The sequence below is a fragment of the Thamnophis sirtalis genome, unplaced genomic scaffold, assembly GCF_051295495.1.
Source record: "Thamnophis sirtalis isolate CommonGarterSnake01/CBP01778 unplaced genomic scaffold, rThaSir2_p1.2 scaffold_2, whole genome shotgun sequence".
NCBI lineage: Eukaryota > Metazoa > Chordata > Lepidosauria > Squamata > Natricidae > Thamnophis > Thamnophis sirtalis.
Window position 1 is genome coordinate 150,798,937 of NW_028261382.1, and position 19,345 is coordinate 150,818,281.

At 40.3% G+C, this 19,345-nt stretch overlaps 1 protein-coding gene across 3 annotated transcripts in view; it reads left to right on the forward strand.

Moving 5' to 3' along the window:
• ROCK1 (Rho associated coiled-coil containing protein kinase 1) overlaps positions 1–19,345 on the forward strand; it is a 121,305-nt gene that overhangs the window by 53,842 nt on the left and 48,118 nt on the right. For all 3 annotated transcript variants that reach the window (XM_087707203.1, XM_087707204.1, XM_014067455.2), the window contains exons 3-9: positions 9,122–9,222; positions 11,638–11,775; positions 13,027–13,202; positions 15,483–15,567; positions 15,759–15,903; positions 16,576–16,714; positions 18,061–18,152. In XM_087707203.1, the coding sequence (XP_087563329.1) occupies positions 9,122–9,222; positions 11,638–11,775; positions 13,027–13,202; positions 15,483–15,567; positions 15,759–15,903; positions 16,576–16,714; positions 18,061–18,152 (876 nt within the window). The remainder of the gene's footprint in view (positions 1–9,121; positions 9,223–11,637; positions 11,776–13,026; positions 13,203–15,482; positions 15,568–15,758; positions 15,904–16,575; positions 16,715–18,060; positions 18,153–19,345) is intronic.

Here is a 19,345-nt window from a genome sequence, read left to right on the forward strand (position 1 = left end):
CCTCCGCTGCCCCTCCTCAGGGTGATTCAGAAGATCCTGACTTATGGCACAGAAGTTCTGCTCTTGGCTCCTTCTAGCCTAGGAGGACTTGTTTTGTGGACCTGGTGAGTCTGTCAGTCCAGCATGGCGGATTCCACCACAAGAGTTCTCTCTCAGCCAGGAGGCTCTTCTACACCTGGATTCCCAGTGGCTACAACTATCCATCTGGCACTTGAGAGGGACCTCCTGAGTAAGGGCAGGCTGTCCACCAAGGTCATCCTGGCATCCAGACGACCATCCATGACCTGGAAGTCTTTCGAAAAATGGTGTTCATCACACAGGGTGACACGACTGTGGCTACTATTCCACAGATCCGGAATTATTTACAAGATGGCTTGGACCAGGGCCTGGTGCCTCTCCAGCGTCAGGTGGCTGCCTTGTCCACGATCCGCGCACCTGACAGTCACTCATCCCTTAGTCGTGACCCAACCATCTGTAGTTTCCTGCGGGGCGCCACCAACCTGACGCCCCCGCTTGTCCATAGATATCCATCATGGGAACTTGAGGTTGTGTTACAGGCTCTGATAGGCCCGGCATTTGAGCCACTACGATCCGCCAGTCTGAAACATCTGACATTTAAGACCATCTTCTTAATTGCCATCACTTCCGCACACAGCCCTGTCAGTTCGGGAGGACTTGTGTCTGATACACCCCAACAGGGTGGTCCTCCGACTGGACCCGGCATTTATTCCCAAGAACAACTCCTAGTTTCACCGGTCATCCTCCTGGATTTTTGTCTGCACCCCAAACATCCAAGAGAAAAGAGATGGCACATGGTCAATGTGTGTAGGAAACTACGAAAATACATCAAGCGCACGGCAGTGTTTAGGCGATCCAAATCACTCTTCGTATCATTTCAACCAACATCACAGGGCTGCAAAATCTCCTCATCTACCATCAGAGGTTGGCTGCTCGCATGCATTGCTTTTGCTCATGTCCTGCAATCCAGACCGGTGCCATGCCACATTACTGAACAATTATTACCTCTACAAGGAGCGCTGCCACCACTGTGGCCTGGCTGTCCCAGGCACTATTAGAGGATATTTTCAGGGCAGCAACTTGGACTTCCTTATCTTCGTTTGTTTGGAACTATAAATTGGACAAATTCACTTTTGCGGAGAGGGCATTTGGGAGGCGAGTCCTACAGGGCATTCATACCAGCGGAGAGACCCTGGACTCAACAGCTTTCTGCCCTAGTGACATTTAGTTTGGGTATGTCCCATGCTTGGACTCTCCAAGCAGCACACAGGAAAATTACCATTGGCTTACTTGAAGGGTCATTTTCTGTGTGCTGCGAGGAGAGTCCCACCCTGAGGTCCATCTCCGCTGTTCGTTATGTATTTTTGAACATTTATATGGACTTATTTAGACTATTCTTCAACACGTACAGATCCACACCTTCATTGAAAAATTGGCAGTCAAGGCAACACCAGAGGCGTGGCTAAAGTTTCAATTCAGTCCTGGGCAGATTGGCTGAGTTTAACCCATGCTTTGGACTCTCCTCGCAGTGCACAGAAAACGACCCTTCAGGTAAGCCAATGGTCATTTTCTGACTTCCGGTGGGCCCACTAGGTCTGTTTTTCGCCTTCTTTAGGCTTTTTATGAGCCTGGGGAGGGTGAAATCACTCAACGCGCAAATCAGAAGTTTGGGAACGGACTTCTGGTTTGTGTATTGGGCTGTTTTTTGCCCTCTGGAGACTTCAAGAGGCTTCCCCAAAGCCTCTGGAGGCGAAAAACAGTCCAACGCGCAAACCAGAAGTCCATTCCCAAACTTCCGGTTTGTGCGTTGGGTGCTTCAAGAAAACCTCCGGAGGGCAAAAAACGGCCAAAAATCAAGGCTGAAAATCAGATGGCACTGGAGCTGACAGGGCAACGCCTTGCGTGCCCTCAAAAATGGCTTTGTGTGCCACCCGTGGCACGCCTGCCATAGGTTCCCCATCACGGCTATAGGCCACCCAAACAAACAGGAAATAGATGAAATTTTTGCTAATCAGTTAACTAAGGTAGGTAGAATCACAATAGTAATGGGGCACTTTAACTATCCTGGCATCAACTGGGAGACAAACTGCACCAAGTGAAAGATCAAATAGGTTACTGACAAACTTAGCAGACAACTTTGTTTCCCAAAAAGTAAAGAAGGGAACTAGGGAATCAGCCATATGTGACTTAATTCTCACTAACAGAGATATAATGATAGAAGGTGTTGAAGCTACAGGAACCTTGGGGTGGGTGAATGATCGTGCAATTTTAGAATTCAGCATTATGCAAGCACAAGCAATAGAACAAAGTCAAACTAGAGTCTTGGACTTTAAGAGAGCTAATTTCAATAAACTTAGAGATTGGGAAGGATTCCATGGATGAGAATTCTCAAGGGGAAAACAACTCAAGAAGCTTGGGAAATTTTGAAAAGTGAAATTATAAAAGCCCAGTCTGAAGAAGAAAAAATACAATTCTCAAAAGAAACCAGCATGGCTGCATAAAGAATTCTCTGATAAATTGAAAGACAAAAAGGATAAGTATAAAAGTTGGAAAGAGGGGCACATAACTAGGGAAGAATATCAGCAAATAGCTCGAGCCTGCAAAGATGAAGAGAGGAAAGCTACGGCTCCAAATGCACCAAGCCTTGTGATAAATGTCAAAAATAACAAAAAAGCTTTTTTCAACATGTTAAAAACAATAAAAAAAGTCAAGGAAACAATTGATCCATTGATAGGAGAAAGTGGCAAGAAGGTGATTAGGAACACAAATTAAAATAGGGAAGAAAATGGTTCTGAAGGAACTGGCAGATGTGATCTCATAACCACTGCACTATATCTTTCAAAGATCCTGACATACTGGGGAACTGCCAGACTGGAAAAGAGCTATTGTAGTTCCTATCTTCAAAAAAGGGGAAAAAAGATTCAGGAAATTACAGACCAAGCCTAACCTCAGTACCTGGGAAGATTCTGGAAAAGATAATCAAGCAATGAATTAGTGAACAGCTAGAGACAAACAAAGTAATAACCAAAAGCCAATATGGGTTTGTCAAAAACAGATCATGCCAGACAAATCTTATTGCATTCTTCGACAAACTTGACATAATTAGTGGACCAGGGGAATGCTGTGGATATAATTTACTTGGATTTTAGTAAGTAGACCATAAACTACTAGACAAAGTAGAAAATTGTGGGTTAGATAGCATCACCACCAGATGGATTTGTAACTGGCTGACCAACCGCACTCTGTATGTAGTCCTCAGTGGAACTGCATCTACATGGAGAGAAGGGGTACCCCAACAATTGTTTTAAGCCTAGTACTCTTCAAAATCATTATCAATGATTTGGACAAGGGGATAGGTGGGGAACTCATCAAATTTGTTGATGAAACCAAGCTACCGTGTTTCTTCTAAAACACGACCCCGTTAAAATTAAGCCCTATCCCTAAAACTTGGCCTTAGCGCATGCACAGCCAGGCTTGTGTGAGTGGATGGTGGTAGGCTTTTTTGGGTGGACAGCTACCGGTAGCTGGGGTGACCATTATAGATAGGCAAGGGTGCGTGAGGCATGTGGGTCATGTCGCTCACTTTTTTCAGTTGCGAAAGAAGCGGCCTGATGGCCAAATCAGGTGTGTGGGGAAAAAATTAAGACACTCCTTGAAAAGAAGGCCTAGCCAATTTTTTCAGCAGTTAGAAGAAAATAAGACCTGGTCGTATTTTCGAAGAAACATGGTAGCAGTAGTAGCCAATACTTCAGAAGATAGACTTAAGATACAGAAGGCCCCTGAAGGCTCCGGAGGGCGAAAATCAGCCCTATGGACAAACCAGAAGTCACAATTCCCAAACTTCTGGGTTCCCCATAGATCTGTTTTTCGCCCTCCGAGCCTTCAGGGGGATTCCCTGAAGGCTCAGGAGGTCAAAAATCAGCTGTATGGACAAACCAGAAGTCACCATTCCTGAACTTCTGGGTTCCCCATAGGTCCATTTTTTGCCCTCTGGAGCCTTCAGGGAAGCTCCTGAGGCCTCTGGAGGGAGGGGGGCGGGGGAGGCTGTTTTCACCCTCCCCAGGCTACTAAAAAGCCCCCTGGAGCCTGGGGAGGGCGAAAAATCCATGCCAAAAGCAGGGGGGGGGGAAAATCACTGGTCGCATACATGGTATTATGGGTATGGCATGCCTACGCACGACCCCCCTGAGCTTCCCCCGTTTTTGGCACAGGAGCCCAAAATGATTTGCCATCACTGGTATATCTGGTATCTGCTCAATAGTAGTAACTATGCGAGGGATCTTGGAGTCCTAGTGCCGTGATGGTGAACCTATGGCAAGCGTGACACAGGTGGCACAAGGAGCCATATCTTCCGGCATGCAAGCCTTCAGCACTAGCATGCATGCGCACACTGTCCAGCTCATTTTCGGCCTTCCAGAGGGTCGGGGGAGGCCATTTTCGCCCTCGCCAGGCTTCAGGAAAGCCTCTGGAGCCTAGGGAGGGCGAAAGATGGGGCCAACGGGCCAACTGGCAGTTCACAAATGATCCATTTCTGGCTTCTGGAGGGCCTCCAGAGGGCCAGGGGGAGGCCGTTTTTGCCCTCTCCAGGCTTCAGGAAAGTCTCCAGTCTAGGGAGAGCGAAAAAATGGGCCCAACAGGCCAACTGAAAGTTCGAAAATTGGAGACTTTCCTGAAGCCTGAGGAGGGTGAAAATGGCCTCCCTTGGAAGCCAGAAACGAATTATTTCTAAACTTCTGGTTGGTTTGTTGGGCCCATTTTTCGCCCTTCCCAGGCTCCGGAGGCTTTCCTGGAGTCTGGGGAGGATGAAAACAGCCTCCATGGCCCCCTGGAAGCCAGAAACAGATCATTTCTGAACTTCTGGTTGGCCTGTTGGGTCCATTTTTCACCCTTTCTAGGGTCTGGAGGCTTTACTGGGGCCTGGGGAGGGCGAAAACAGCCTCCCCTGGCCCCCTGGAAGAAATACCAAGCTCAGCTTGGAGGCGAGCAGTGCGGCACATGTGGGGGGGGAATATGTGTGGGGTTGTGCATGTGGAGGCATGCTTTGCATTATGGGTGTCAGTATGCATGTGCGCCCTCACATTTTTGACACACAACAACAAAAAGGGTCGCCATCACTGTCCTAGTGGACAACCATTTAAATATGAGCCAGCAGTGTTCTGCAGCTGCCAAAAGCACCAATACAGTTCTAGGTTGCATTAACAGAGGGATAGAATCAAGATCACATGAAGTGTTAATACCACTTTATAATGCCTTGGTAAGGCCACACTTGGAATACTGCATCCAATTTTCATTGCCATAATGTAAAAAAGATGTTGAGACTCTAGAAAGAGTGCAGAGAAGAACAACAAAGATGATTAGGGGACTGGAGGCTAAAACAACAGTTGCTGGAATATGGTCTATCTAGTTTAATAAAAGAAGGACTAGAGGTGACGTGATAGCAGTGTTCCAATATCTCAGGGGCTGCCACAAAGAAGAGGGAGTCAGTCTATTCTCCAAAGCACCTGAGGGAAGGACAAGAAGCAATGGAGAGAAGCAACCTAGAAATAAGAAGACATTTCCTGACAGAACAATTAAACAGTGTCACCAGAAGTTGTGAATGCTCCAACACACTGGAAGTTTTTAAGAAGAGATTGGACGACTATTTGTCTGCCATAGGGGTGGCTGGGGGAATTACGGACACGGGAGTGGGCCGGAGCATTACAGTCTTAACAGGGAGGGGCAGATATGGCGGGGACTTTAGGGCTGGCCATTACCGGGGAAGGAGGGCTCGCTACGTCACAGAGATCCCTCCTTCCGGCCCTACGAGTCCCACTCCAAGGCCAGGTGGTGTGAGTAATCAGGACCCTGGCCTCAGGCTGCTGGCGCTAAATGCCAGGCCTGTAGTTCATAAAGCTCCTCTCGTTCGGGATTTAATTTTAGACGAGAGGGCAGGCCTGGCATGTATTACTGAGACCTGGCTGGGCCCGGAGGGAGGAGTCCCCCTCGTAGAGATGTGCCCAGAAGGTTTTCAGGTGCTCCATCAGCCGAGAGCTCAGAGAAGGGGTGGGGGTGTGGCCATTGTTATCCGAGAGTCTCTAGCACCTCGTAGGATCCCTGCTCCGGAGCTTGTCGGGTGTGAGTCCTTGCTGATGAGGTTGGACCTCAAGGTTCAAGTGGGTCTGCTGCTAACGTACCTGCCTCCTAACTGCGTTGCAGCACCCCTCCCCTCGCTCCTCGAGTCGATAGCCGAGCTGGCAGTTGAGTTCCCCAGACTTATGGTTCTGGGGGATTTCAATCTGCCTTCGCTCGGTGATCACTCTGACGGAGCGCAGGAGTTCATGGCTTCCATGACAACCATGGGCTTGACCCAAGTAATCCGAGGACCGACCCACTCAGCGGGTCACACGCTTGACCTCGTATTCCTCTCGGAGCAGTGGAATTGTGACCTTGGTCTGAGGGGTAGTGAGATCTTGCCCCTGTCATGGTCAGACCACTACCTATTGAGGCTTGACTTTCGGAGACCAAACCCCCACTGTAGGGAGGAGGAGCCGATCAGGTGGTTCCGCCCCAGGCGACTTATGGACCCTTTGGGGTTCCAGACGGAACTTGGGGTTACTCCTGATACTCTCGCCTGCAGTCCGGCGGAGACTCTGGTTGCTGCCTGGAACCTGGCAGCGACGAAGTCTCTCAACCGGATTGCGCCTCTACGGCCGCTCCGAGGCAGTGGATCCCGGAGGGCTCCTTGGTTCACTGAGGAACTCTGGGAGAGGAAGCGCCAAAGGAGATGCCTAGAGCACTTATGGAGGTCCAGTAAATCCAAACCGAACCGAGCACGTTTAACAACCTGCACCAGAGAGTACATTCGAGCAATTAGGACGGCTAAGAGAACACATATTGCCTCTCTGGTTGCGTCTGCTGAGTCGCGCCCAGCCGCCCTGTTTAGGATAACCCGTTCCCTCCTAAATAGGAGGGATACGGGCGATCGGCTGCAGAGCAGGGCTGAGGATTACGTCCAATTCCTCGCAGACAAGGTTGCTCGGTTCCGGGCGGACCTGGACTCCAATTCTGCAGAACCAGCCGAGGCACTAAGGGATGATCTGGTAAGCCATCGCTGGGTTGAGTTTCAAGCTGTTACCCCTGAGGATGTGGACAAGGCGATGAGAGCTCTAGGAGCCTCCACATGTGTGCTGGACCCGTGCCCCTCCTGGCTGGTTGTAAACAGCAGAGAGGTGACACGAGGCTGGATCCAGGCGGTTGTTACCGCCTCTCTACGGGAGGGGGTCTTTCCCCCCGCTCTAAAGGCGGCGGTGGTGAGACCCCTCCTGAAGAAACCATCCTTGGATCCAGCTGTTTTAAATAACTATCGTCCGGTCTCCAACCTCCCCTTTGTGGGGAAGGTTGTTGAGAAGGTGGTGGCCTTTCAGCTCCAGCGGTCCTTGGAGGAAGCCAGTTATCTCGATCCTTTCCAGTCAGGCTTCAGACCTGGCTGCAGCACAGAAACCGCTTTGGTCGCGTTGACCGATGATCTCTGGAGAGCCAGGGATGGAGGCCACGCCTCCATCCTGGTGCTCCTTGACCTCTCGGCGGCTTTCGATACCATCAACCATGGTATCTTTCTGCGACGACTGCGGGAGGTGGGGGTGGGAGGCGCTGTTTTACAGTGGTTCTCCTCTTACCTCTCGGACAGGTCGCAGTCGGTGTTAGTTGGGGGGCAGAGATCGACCCCTAGGCCCCTAACATATGGGGTGCTGCAGGGTTCGGTCCTGTCCCCCCTTTTTTTTAACATCTACATGAAACCGCTGGGTGAGATCATTCGACGGCACGGGATAAAATACCACCAGTATGCGGACGATACTCAGTTGTATCTGTCCGCCCCGTGCCAACTCAACGAAGCGATGGATGTGATGAGCCAGGGTCTCGAGGCTGTTAGGGACTGGATGGGGGTCAACAAACTTGTGCTCAATCCAGAAAAGACCGAGTGGCTGCTGTGTTTCCCTCCCGCGAATTGGCCAAGTGTTCCATCGCTCAGGCTGGGGGGTCAAACTGTACGCCCCTCAGACAGGGTTCGCAACTTGGGAGTCCTCCTGGACCCACAGCTGACCTTCGAACATCATTTGTCAGCTGTGACCAGGGGGGCATTTGCCCAGGTTCGCCTGGTGCACCAGTTGCGTCCCTACCTGAACTGGGAGGCCCTCACAACAGTCACTCGTGCCCTTGTGACCTCTAGGCTGGAATACTGCAATGTGCTCTACATGGGGCTGCCCTTGAAGAGCATTCGGCGACTTCAGCTAGTCCAGAATGCGGCCGCGCGAGCGATTGTGGGTGCACCTCGCTTCACCCACGTAACACCTATCCTCCGCGAGCTGCACTGGCTGCCTGTTGATCTCCGGGTGCACTTCAAGGTGCTACTTATCACCTACAAAGCCCTTCATGGTAGTGGACCTGGGTACTTGAGAGACCGCCTACTGCCAATTACCTCCACTAGACCGATACGATCGCATCGATTAGGCCTCCTCCGAATTCCATCATCCAGCCAGTGCAGACTGGCAACTACCCGGAGGAGAGCCTTCTCGGTGGCTGCTCCGATCCTCTGGAACGAATTCCCCGTGGAGATTCAGACCCTCACCACCCTCCAGTCCTTCCGCGCCGCTTTAAAGATCTGGCTGTCCCGGCTGGCCTGGGGTTAAGATTCTAACCCCACCCGAATTTTGTGACTGTTGTGTTTTCTTTTTAATATGTTGTATTGTCTTCATGTTGGAAAATTGTTTGTCCTTCCCCCCCCCTTTTTTGAACTGTGAGCCGCCCTGAGTCCCCCCAGGGAAAAGCGCGGCATACAAATAAAGGGAAATGAAATGAAAATGAAATGGTATAGGGTTTTCTGCCTAAGCAGGGGTTTGGACTTGAAGAATTCCAAGGTCTCTTCCAACTCTGCTATTCTACTCTACTCTACTCTACTCTACTCTACTCTACTCTACTCTACTCTACTCTACTCTATTCTCTATGTTTTATTTGAATATAATTTAAATCATAATTATATTTTTTTATATAAATGTATTTCAGAGACCGTGAGCATTCTTTTCAGAATGAGACTATTATTACAGTATTTTTTATATTTTCTTCACAGACAAAGACACAATAAATAAAGTAAGAGATCTCCGTATGAAAGCTGAAGATTATGAAGTAGTAAAAGTGATTGGTAGAGGAGCATTTGGAGAAGTTCAGTTGGTAGGTTATTCTATGTATGGAGATTTTACAACTAAGACTTTTATCTTAGTTTTATTTTAAAATAGACATTTCCAATGAATAGATTATTCTTATATGTGATAGATGTTTGTGTCAGTTTCTCTGCTGCCAAAAATCTGGGAACTTGAAAATAAATATTTACTTCGTATGGTTGGATCTTGCTACTGTCTTATTAATACTTTCTTAAGTGCATATTTTTCTGAGTGAGTGTTGAAAAAAATGTGGTTTCTTCTAAGAGCAACCGGAAATGCAACAATTCTACCACTAGTTTTCAGTAAAAAATTGTCATTGAATAAACCATAATTAGTTTTATGGAAGTAAATAATAGTCTAAACTGACATTTTCTTACCAATTAGTTATTGCAAGGCGACATGATTTGTGCATGGAAATATAATTTGATTATTGGCGTATTCTTGCCTAATGTTTGTGCCCTGTGTAAACTTTTAAGCAAGCAAAATATACATTAGTTCAACTGAAAAAAGAGCAACAAAATTACCAAATAAACCACAACTACTTTGTCTGCAAAATAATATCTGTCTCCTCTTTAACTATAAATCAACCAAATTATAGTTAAAGTAGACTCTTGTTTATCATGCTCTGTGAATTATATATAACAAGAAAGATTTATTCCATCTTTAAATATATACTGTGGAAGAATAATTTTGGTTATTATGTTTGTTTCCATCCTATTTTAATTAAGCTATTGTTACAGTATAATTTACAGAACCAACTACTATGTTCTAATGTTGCTAGTTGTAGAGATACATTTTAGCAAGTCATATTGTAATTTTTAATATAAATATGTGAAGTGCTTATCTGAGATGAGAGATTACATTTCCAGTCTGCACGGCAAGAAGAAATTCATTGTTTTCAGTGGTTTTATTTTAAAACCTTAATTGCTGTGAGAGGTACATTTTCCTGGAGGAAAGTTTTCCTCTTGGAGAGAGGTTATGTCTTTTTCTCCTTAATGTATAATCTACATAAATAATGGCTTCATGCTCTTCCATCAGTGTTTCAAAATCACTGACGTTAGCAACTATTTTAAAATCTAATTATAGTGTTGGGAAACAAGGCATTTTGTGAATAGACAATGTATATAAATAGTACACATACCTTTAGTGAAAAAAAAACACTTGAAAGTTGCGTACCCATAATTGGTTGCCCTGCCTACTTTTAGTGTTCATGCCCTCTGCATTACTTACTACCATTGGATTGAAATAGGTTATTCTATTTCTTTTACCTTAATAGGTCTTTAATATATGCAGTAATAAGCAATATATCAAATTAAATTTGAAAGTACCGTATTTTTGAAGCATAAGACGCACCCGAGTATAAGACGCACAAAGATTTTGAAGAGGCAAATTAAGAAAAAAAGCTTTTGCACTCTGCAGACCTCCCAAAAATGGCCCGTTTTTTGTGAAAATTGGCCGATTTTTTTTTCTTCAAAAAAGCGGGCATAAATAGCCTTTAGGAGGCTTGTAGAGTGCTCCTGGAGGCTGGGGGGGGGGGAGCAAAATTGAGCAAAAAACAGAACGGTTTTTGCTCATTTCTGCCCTCCCCAGCCCCCAGGAAGCCTCCTAAAGGCTATGCACAGCCATTTTGGTGAAGGGGGCAGGGTTTCTGGAGGCAAAAAATGCTGTATTCAGTGTATAAGGCACCAAGATTTTCACCCTCTTTTTTGAGGGAAAAAGGTGTGTCTTATACTCTGAAAAATACAGTACTTATTTTGCATGATATGTATCATTTTATAATTTGTGTTTTATGGTTGCTATAAACAAAACTGACAATTACAAATATTATTGAATTAAAGATTTGAATTTTGTTGCAGAACTGCTAGAAGAATGCAACGTAGTTAATTCTCCAATATATTTATTAATACAACTTATCTCATTTATTCGCTCTAGACATTTGTGATATTTCAGATGTAATAAATAGAGAGAAAACTACACATTATTTCTATAGATAGGGACAGTAAAATAATTCAATTATGAATGGATTTAAACATAAAATACTAAATTTATAAAATTAATGCCAAACTCATATGTGGGAAATGTTATACTGGTCGGTTATAAAAATTTTACAGGTAGAAATAATTTTGGCCAACAACATTTCAAAGTATTTAGTTGTAGAATATCTATCCTTGATATGACAACATTCAATAGCATTGATCTTTTCTAGACCTGTGGAGTGTGGGACAGTGTCGCAGAAATAAGTAAATCAATAATGCTAGAGAAGAAGAGCTAGAAAACAACTGTGCTCCATGAAATGTGAAAGAGCTTTCCTTTTAAGATGATGACTAGGTATAAAACCCTAACCTTTCAACATAGTTAATGGAAATAGAATGTACTCATGCTGTTTCATACGTATATTGTTTTTTTCATATTATTTGTTTTAAAGGTAAGACACAAGGCATCAAGAAAGGTCTATGCCATGAAACTTCTCAGCAAATTTGAGATGATAAAAAGATCAGATTCTGCATTCTTTTGGGAAGAAAGAGATATAATGGCATTTGCAAATAGGCCTTGGGTTGTTCAGGTGATTTTTATTTGAATTCATATTATCCAAGAGTTATAACATTTGTCTTGAATAAACATTTTGTATAGAGTAAAGCCATGCTAATTTACTGACCTACAATTTTAAAATTCTCCTTAAATATATTTGTATTTGAATAATTATTCATTCTAATAATTAAGATAACTTCAGTGCAAATATTTTGCTGTTGTAGTTTAAAAACAAAAAAATAATTATGCATAATGCTAATTGATAAGTAATTATAAAAATAGTCTGTTTAGTGTGTTCATATGAGTCATTCCTCTTATGCTTCTGCTGAATTATGTAGCAGTAGGTGCAGTATTTGGCCTGGTTTAAAGTGATATCTCAATTTGTTCAAACAAAATACACATGAACAATGCAGCCCTTTTCATCTCTGCAGTTAAATTTTTTATAAACAATAGGTTTTTTTATTCAAGCAAGAAAGTTAGGTTAATCAAGTCTGGATCCAGAAAGTATTTTAATTTAGGTTAGATATTAATATTTTGATGTATTAAATTAGTATCTATGATTTTCATTGCTGTGGTTAATTATGGACTTTCCTGGTTAAAATTGCAATCTGTGTAAAGGAAAGAGTTAATAAGTTGCATGTGAGTGATACAATTACCTGAATGTAGACTGTAGTGGAGTATCTCTACTTCCCTATAGCAAGCTTATTATGTGATAGTGAAATCCAGTTCTTGCCTACATGTGCACACACACACACAAACACACATAGTTCTTGACTTATAACCATTTGTTTAATAGCCATTTGAAGTTACAATGGCACTGAAAAAAGAAACATTACAGTTTTTCACACTTTAATTATTGCAGTATGCCCATGATCATGTGACCATAATTCGGACCCTTGCCAACTGGCATGCCTTTATGATTATTGCAGTGTCCCAGTGTTATGTGATCATACTATTCAACTTTCTTACAAGTCAAGTCAATGGTGAAACTAGAGTCACTTCACAACGATATTACTAACCTCACAACTGCAGTGATTTACTTAACTGTGGCAAGAAATGTTGTAAAATGGGGAAAAATTCACTTAACAAATATCTTGCTTAGCAATGGAAATTTTGGGATCAATTGTGGTTGTAAGTCGAGGACTATATATCTATATTAGTTTTTTATCAGTTGATATATTATAAATATAAACTCTACATTTACCTGTAACTTCATTTTTCAAAAAGAAAATAGCAGTTGATAGGAATGTAGCACGCAGTGATTCTAGTCTATTATCTTTCATAGTTGTTTTATGCATTCCAAGATGATCGTTACCTTTATATGGTGATGGAATATATGCCTGGTGGGGATCTGGTAAATTTAATGAGCAACTACGATGTCCCTGAAAAATGGGCAAGATTTTATACAGCAGAAGTTGTTCTTGCATTAGATGCTATTCACTCCATGGGTTTTATTCACAGGTAAGTATCTTTTATATAGCGCATATTCTCAACATTTAAATTGTATTAAACATAATATTTTGAAATTTTAATTTATAATACTACTGGACGATTTACAATGTTAACCTTGAGCAGATTTGAGGCAATCAGCACATAATTAAATTGTTTCATCCTTTCTGCAATACATTTGAAAAAAGAACGAGACTTACTGTATGTAATTTATAAACTTTGTTTTGAGGTTTATGATGAAATAGTTGTCTGATTAACTTCATATCATCCCACACTGGGTTTGAACCTAGTTGCATGAAGAGAAGGCAAGTACATGTAAAGGATTTTTTCTGTTTCATATTCAGTCCTCTGTTTCTCTCATGGACAAGGATAAATTGCAAAATCGTTCTGTTGGAATTAGGGCAAAATATTTTTGTGTCCCATTACATTCTTGTCCCATGTGACAATAGGAATTTGCAGTTGGGATACCCCTTTCCAATAGCTTCAGCTTATAAAAATACATCAAATCCAAACCATTATTGATTAGGTATAACTTTGTTACACTTGCTTGCATAAGCATTGTATAAATGTGTTCTTGGGGCAAATCATTTAAATGACATTAACCAATAATTTATTGAATGTCAAAAGCATTATGTCAAAATCATGACTTTGTATCTCCATTTATTGTAATTACAATTACTTTATTATAGTCAGTGAGTAGTGAAATGACACGTTACGAATAAAAGTTAATAGTATATGCATAATGTTCAACTTTTAATAGATTGCTATTTCTCATATACTGGTTAACTATGATAAAATTAAGTAAATTATATTCCACAAAACATGAAGATAGTATGTCTAGAAAAAGACAAAATAAGATTATTTTAGCATTATAGAGAGTACAGATAAACAGATTATCTTTATTTAATTTATACTTTTAATCTGCCTAATAACTATATTCATATTGATGGGTTACAAATTTGCTTAGGCAAACAAAATAAATCAAATACTTTAATAATTCAAAAAATGATGGTGAAAAAATGAATAGAAGTTATTATCTTAATATAACATACACATCTAAAATAAACCAACTATAAATATGCTTAATAAAATAATTAGTCACTTGTTAAAAACCTATTAATATTGTTCCCTGAGGACAGGTTTCCACAGCTGATGGCCTGCAACTGAGAAGCCGTTTTCCATTCTAGTGGTATAGATGAGGACTTGGTGCATGGTTACTGTCATCTGGGCACATATATTAGAAAGGAGATTTCCTTTCAGAGCAGTGATTCCCAACCTTGACAATTTTCAGATATAGAAATTTCAGCTCAAAATTCTCAGTCAGGGCTATGGTGACTTGGGAATTACTCATATTTCATACATCTGAAAGTAGTGTTTTAGAGGAACAGAGCTTTATATTTCAACATGAAGACTGAACTGGGATTGAAATAGATGGCAAACAATACAATTACAAAAATACTAATGTATAAATGAATCAGCCAGGAAACAGGGTTCAATTATGGGCACACACAAATCACCCAAAATAATGAAAACATGCACAGGTTGTTCTCAACTTACAGCAATGAGGTGTTTAGTGATTGTTCAGAGTTACAATTGACCCCAAATGTGTGATTTATGACCCGGTTTTGAGATTCTCTCATATCCAGTTCTCTGCTCCTCATGGTCACATGACCATTTTTGACAATAGGCAATCATCCTACATTTACAGACATTTGCAGTGCCATCTGTTGCATGATTTGGGTTAGCTGAAAAGGTAGTGTAAAGTTGCATATTTAACCAATTGAATTCATATCCACTGTGCTCCCTTTCAAAATCAAAATCTTAGTGCCTTACTATGGAACAGTTTTCATTTATGTACACAAAGCAATTACGTGTTCAACAATTACAAAATGGGAAATGTACTCTGGGAATCTACTCTAATACATGCCAGCTCTTTCCCCCCCTTCAATTGTACTGCTGTTTTTGTACTTTACTATACTGTGCACACATTACTGGTCAGTTATTATGGCAGTGAACTTTTAAAAGGATCAATAAATAGATGGTGTGAAAGATTTTTTTATTAACCTTGTGGAATTTCTGGCATAATACTGTACAAAATGGAAAAATAAACTGAATTGATGTAAATATAAAATGTACATCACAATTAAAGGAGAATTTGTTTCAGAAAGGAAAAGAAATGTAATTCAGTATTCACTCATTTTCCTAGCCATTGTTTATTTGTGTTGTTCATTTGTGATGTTTTTGTTTAATAAATAAAAGTTGGTCTGATAATATTTCTTTTACTGTTTTCAGAGATGTAAAGCCTGATAATATGCTGCTGGACAAATCTGGTCATTTAAAACTAGCAGATTTTGGTACCTGTATGAAAATGAATAAGGTTAGTAGATAAAAACTACTAAATAGCTTTTAGCGTGAAGAAAAATGGTACTCTGAAAAACAGATATCAATGTTCGTTTAAATTAAGAATTTTAACTGGAGTTCATACTTAATTTTAAATTTTATTTTCCAAACAGATCTAAGAAATCAACTTGCTTCATATACTTTAAAACAATCTTTCCTTTTTTATAGGAAGGTATGGTACGATGCGATACAGCTGTTGGAACTCCAGATTATATATCCCCAGAAGTTTTAAAATCACAGGGTGGTGATGGTTATTATGGACGAGAATGTGACTGGTGGTCAGTTGGTGTTTTTTTGTATGAAATGCTTGTGGGTGAGTATCAGAAAAATATTGTGTAAATTAATTACATTACAAAATAAACTATCTTGTTTTTATTGTCATTAATAATAATTTTAAATTCTGTGTATGACAATAGAGACCAGTCCTAATAAGATTATTTTAATCAAATCTCATTGAGTTCTGTGATGCTATTGTCTCTTTTTTCCCCAAAATTCTGTGACTGTTGAATTTCATTTGCTGTTTATTCATCTGTAATTGTTGAAATTATACCATCTGCAGTCCCTTATGAGCAGCTAAAAGATGCTTCTATTAGAAGAGATTGCAAAGCCAATTTTTTAAATATTACCTATCTACCTTTAAAGAAAAACTTAGTATTTGAATCATCTATTTTATCTGTGTGTCATCCTTATCTTCCTCATTTTTTCCACTACATCTGTTATCCCAGTTTCTTAGAATGATAATACTTAAATGATTTCTAGAGAAGTGGTCATGAGGTAATCTTGGGAAATACACAATTGCAGAATATCTTTTCTTTTTGTGATTTTGATATGACAATGCTATTATGAGCTCTTAAAATAAGCATTAAAAATGACTTTTTCTGGCTAAATAGTACTGAAATGTTGCCAAGTTGTGCAATGTAGGTATCTTATTTTATTATTTTAACAATCAGTTGTGTGATTTACAATTTTTTCTTTCTTGTTTTAGGGGATACACCTTTTTATGCAGATTCTTTGGTTGGAACATATAGTAAAATTATGAACCATAAGAATTCTCTTAGTTTCCCTGATGATAATGATATTTCTAAAGATGCAAAAAATCTTATTTGTGGCTTTCTAACAGACAGGTAATATATTTAGAATTATATTGTGAGAAAAGTATTTCTAAATACTTGTAATTATTTTTTAAAGAAACTTAAAAATTAAATGATTAAATGAATTCTTTTAATGAGAATTATTCATCATCTTATAAAATATAGGCTATGCTCCTGTAATATATCAAAAATTGTTTTGACCACAAGTTTTGAAGACATTAAAGTCAATGCTATTTCTTATTTTGTTTCTTATTTTGTAACTTGTTTGTTATTTCTGTGGATTGGATAAAGTTTTGAGTATAATAAAATAGTTTAATAACAAACTATGAATTGTTCTTCATGTATTAACTAAATCATAATCACATCATATTAGCAACAAATGAACTTCAAACCGGGTGTATTGTTTTAAAACAAATCATAATTACCATATTTTTTGGAGTATAAGATGCACCTTTTCCCCCAAAGAGCATGGAAATGTTGGTGCATCTTATACACCAAAAACAGCCATTTTTGGCTTCCTGAAGCCCCGCCCCTGCATCCAATTTTTGTGAAAAACGGGCCATTTTTTTGCAAAGGTTAAGGCATTTCTGCCTTCCCCCATCCCCCAGTAGCACTCTGCAGGCTTCAGCATGGCTGGGGAAGGCAAAAATGCCCCTGTTTTCCCAGCCCTGCTGAAACCTACAGAGTGCTCCTGGGTGCTAGGGAGGACAAAAACTTTTTTTTCTTTCTTACCTCTTCGAAATCTTGGTATGTCTTATACACCGGTGCGTCGTATAGTCCAAAATATATGGTAAATTACTACAGTTACTTTATTATTGTTATTCTACAGGTTGTTCAGCTTTCTGTGCAAGATCTTAAATGATTTTTCCTCTGGAATTCTTGTCTTGAGCATTTGTACTTTAGACCTGGAGCATTGTTACTTATTTTTCTGCCCTCCCCAAACTTTAACCCCTGCCCTGATTCTTAAAATACAGCAAAATGTTTCTAATAATTTGAAAGATTTGGAAAAAATGTTTTATAGCTATGACATGTTCAGCCAAATGCAGATACAAGTAATGATGTAATGATTACTCGTTACTTGGAAAAATTGTTTTGACTAAAGTCAGATAAAAAGTTTGTGGAGGATTTGTATAATTCTATATAAGCATTTGCAATTCCTGTAGTATCAAATAAATGTTTCAGACAGCAAACATGCTTTTTACTACTGAGAATGGGGGAAGTGTTTCCATTCCATATTTACAGCAAAGAAACTGCTAATGTTGAAATAAATTATCTCTTTGCTTTAAAATGGGCTTTGAGTTAACATTTCATTTGTTTACAAATTATTTTCACTTGTATGCAGCATGTGCAGTATAATTTTAAAATTATTTCACATACAGGGAGGTTAGATTAGGAAGAAATGGTGTGGAAGAAATCAAGCGACATCCATTTTTCAAAAATGATCAGTGGTCTTGGGAAAACCTTAGAGACAGTAAGTAATTTATTGTATAAAATCTTCTTTTATTGTAATATAATTTTCATGTGTTATATTTTCTTTCTAAATGTTGAAGGACTATAATGTTCTACATTACAAACAATTGCTGACCTGCTTATTCAAAAGGCCATGGTTCACACAACATTCACAAGGTTCACACTGTTTCATTCTAGAAAGTTTATGTACATCCAATAAGATCTTACATACCTTTTGTTTTCCTCCCCCTTCAATTTCTAAATATGGTTTCCAAATATTTGTTTGTTTGTCTGTTTATCATATTTCTGAACCTCCATCTCAAAGAGAGACTTATGGGGTAAAGTGATATGGGGTATTGTGGACTGCTATTGAGGAATCATAACCTTAGCTGAGCTGGCCATCTAAAATTTGTTGTGCAGTTCTTTAAACAGTGGCCCCAAACATTTTGGGCACCAGGGACCGGTTCCGTGGAGAAAGGTATTTCCCCAGACCAGAGGGGCGTGGTTTTGCATGCTGCCTGCATCCCGCAGATGGGGTTTCACTTATTTGCGTGGCTCAGTTACTCGCATGCCACAGACTGGTGCCCATCCACGGCTTGGAGGTTGGGGGCCCCTTGCTTTAAAATATACAAAAAATATAAATATATTTTATTTATTAAACATAGAATACATCTGAAACACTTGATTCAGGATAAATATTTCTAACCTAGTGGTTAATATTAAATCAACTTATCAAGTTCATAACTGATTTGATTTTTAATTAATAATTACTAAACAATTTTAACCATTCTGAGTTTTTCCTTTGATTTTCTATTATCCCAAAGATTATGTGGTACATTGCAGTATTATAATTATAATGGAAACTTTTAGTATTTTGAGATAATGGGACAAAATGAGTTCTTGCGACTATTTTATATATGACATCTATAATTTACTTTTGCTCTTTAATTAATAAAACAGTAGTAAAATCTTCTGTTTTATAGAAAATACCACTATTATATATGGAAACAACTGCTTTGATAAATCAGTTTATAATAGTTCTCCTGTCCCAGCTAATATCTAAAATATTAGAAATATTTGGCAGAATTGAAACACTCAGACCAGCAGTTTGTGGAACAGTTTGTGCCTTTTAATGTTACATAATTTTTGAAAGTTTTTAAGTTTCTGGGGGATTTATGCACATGCTGCTCAAAATATAATAAAGATTTCAGAATT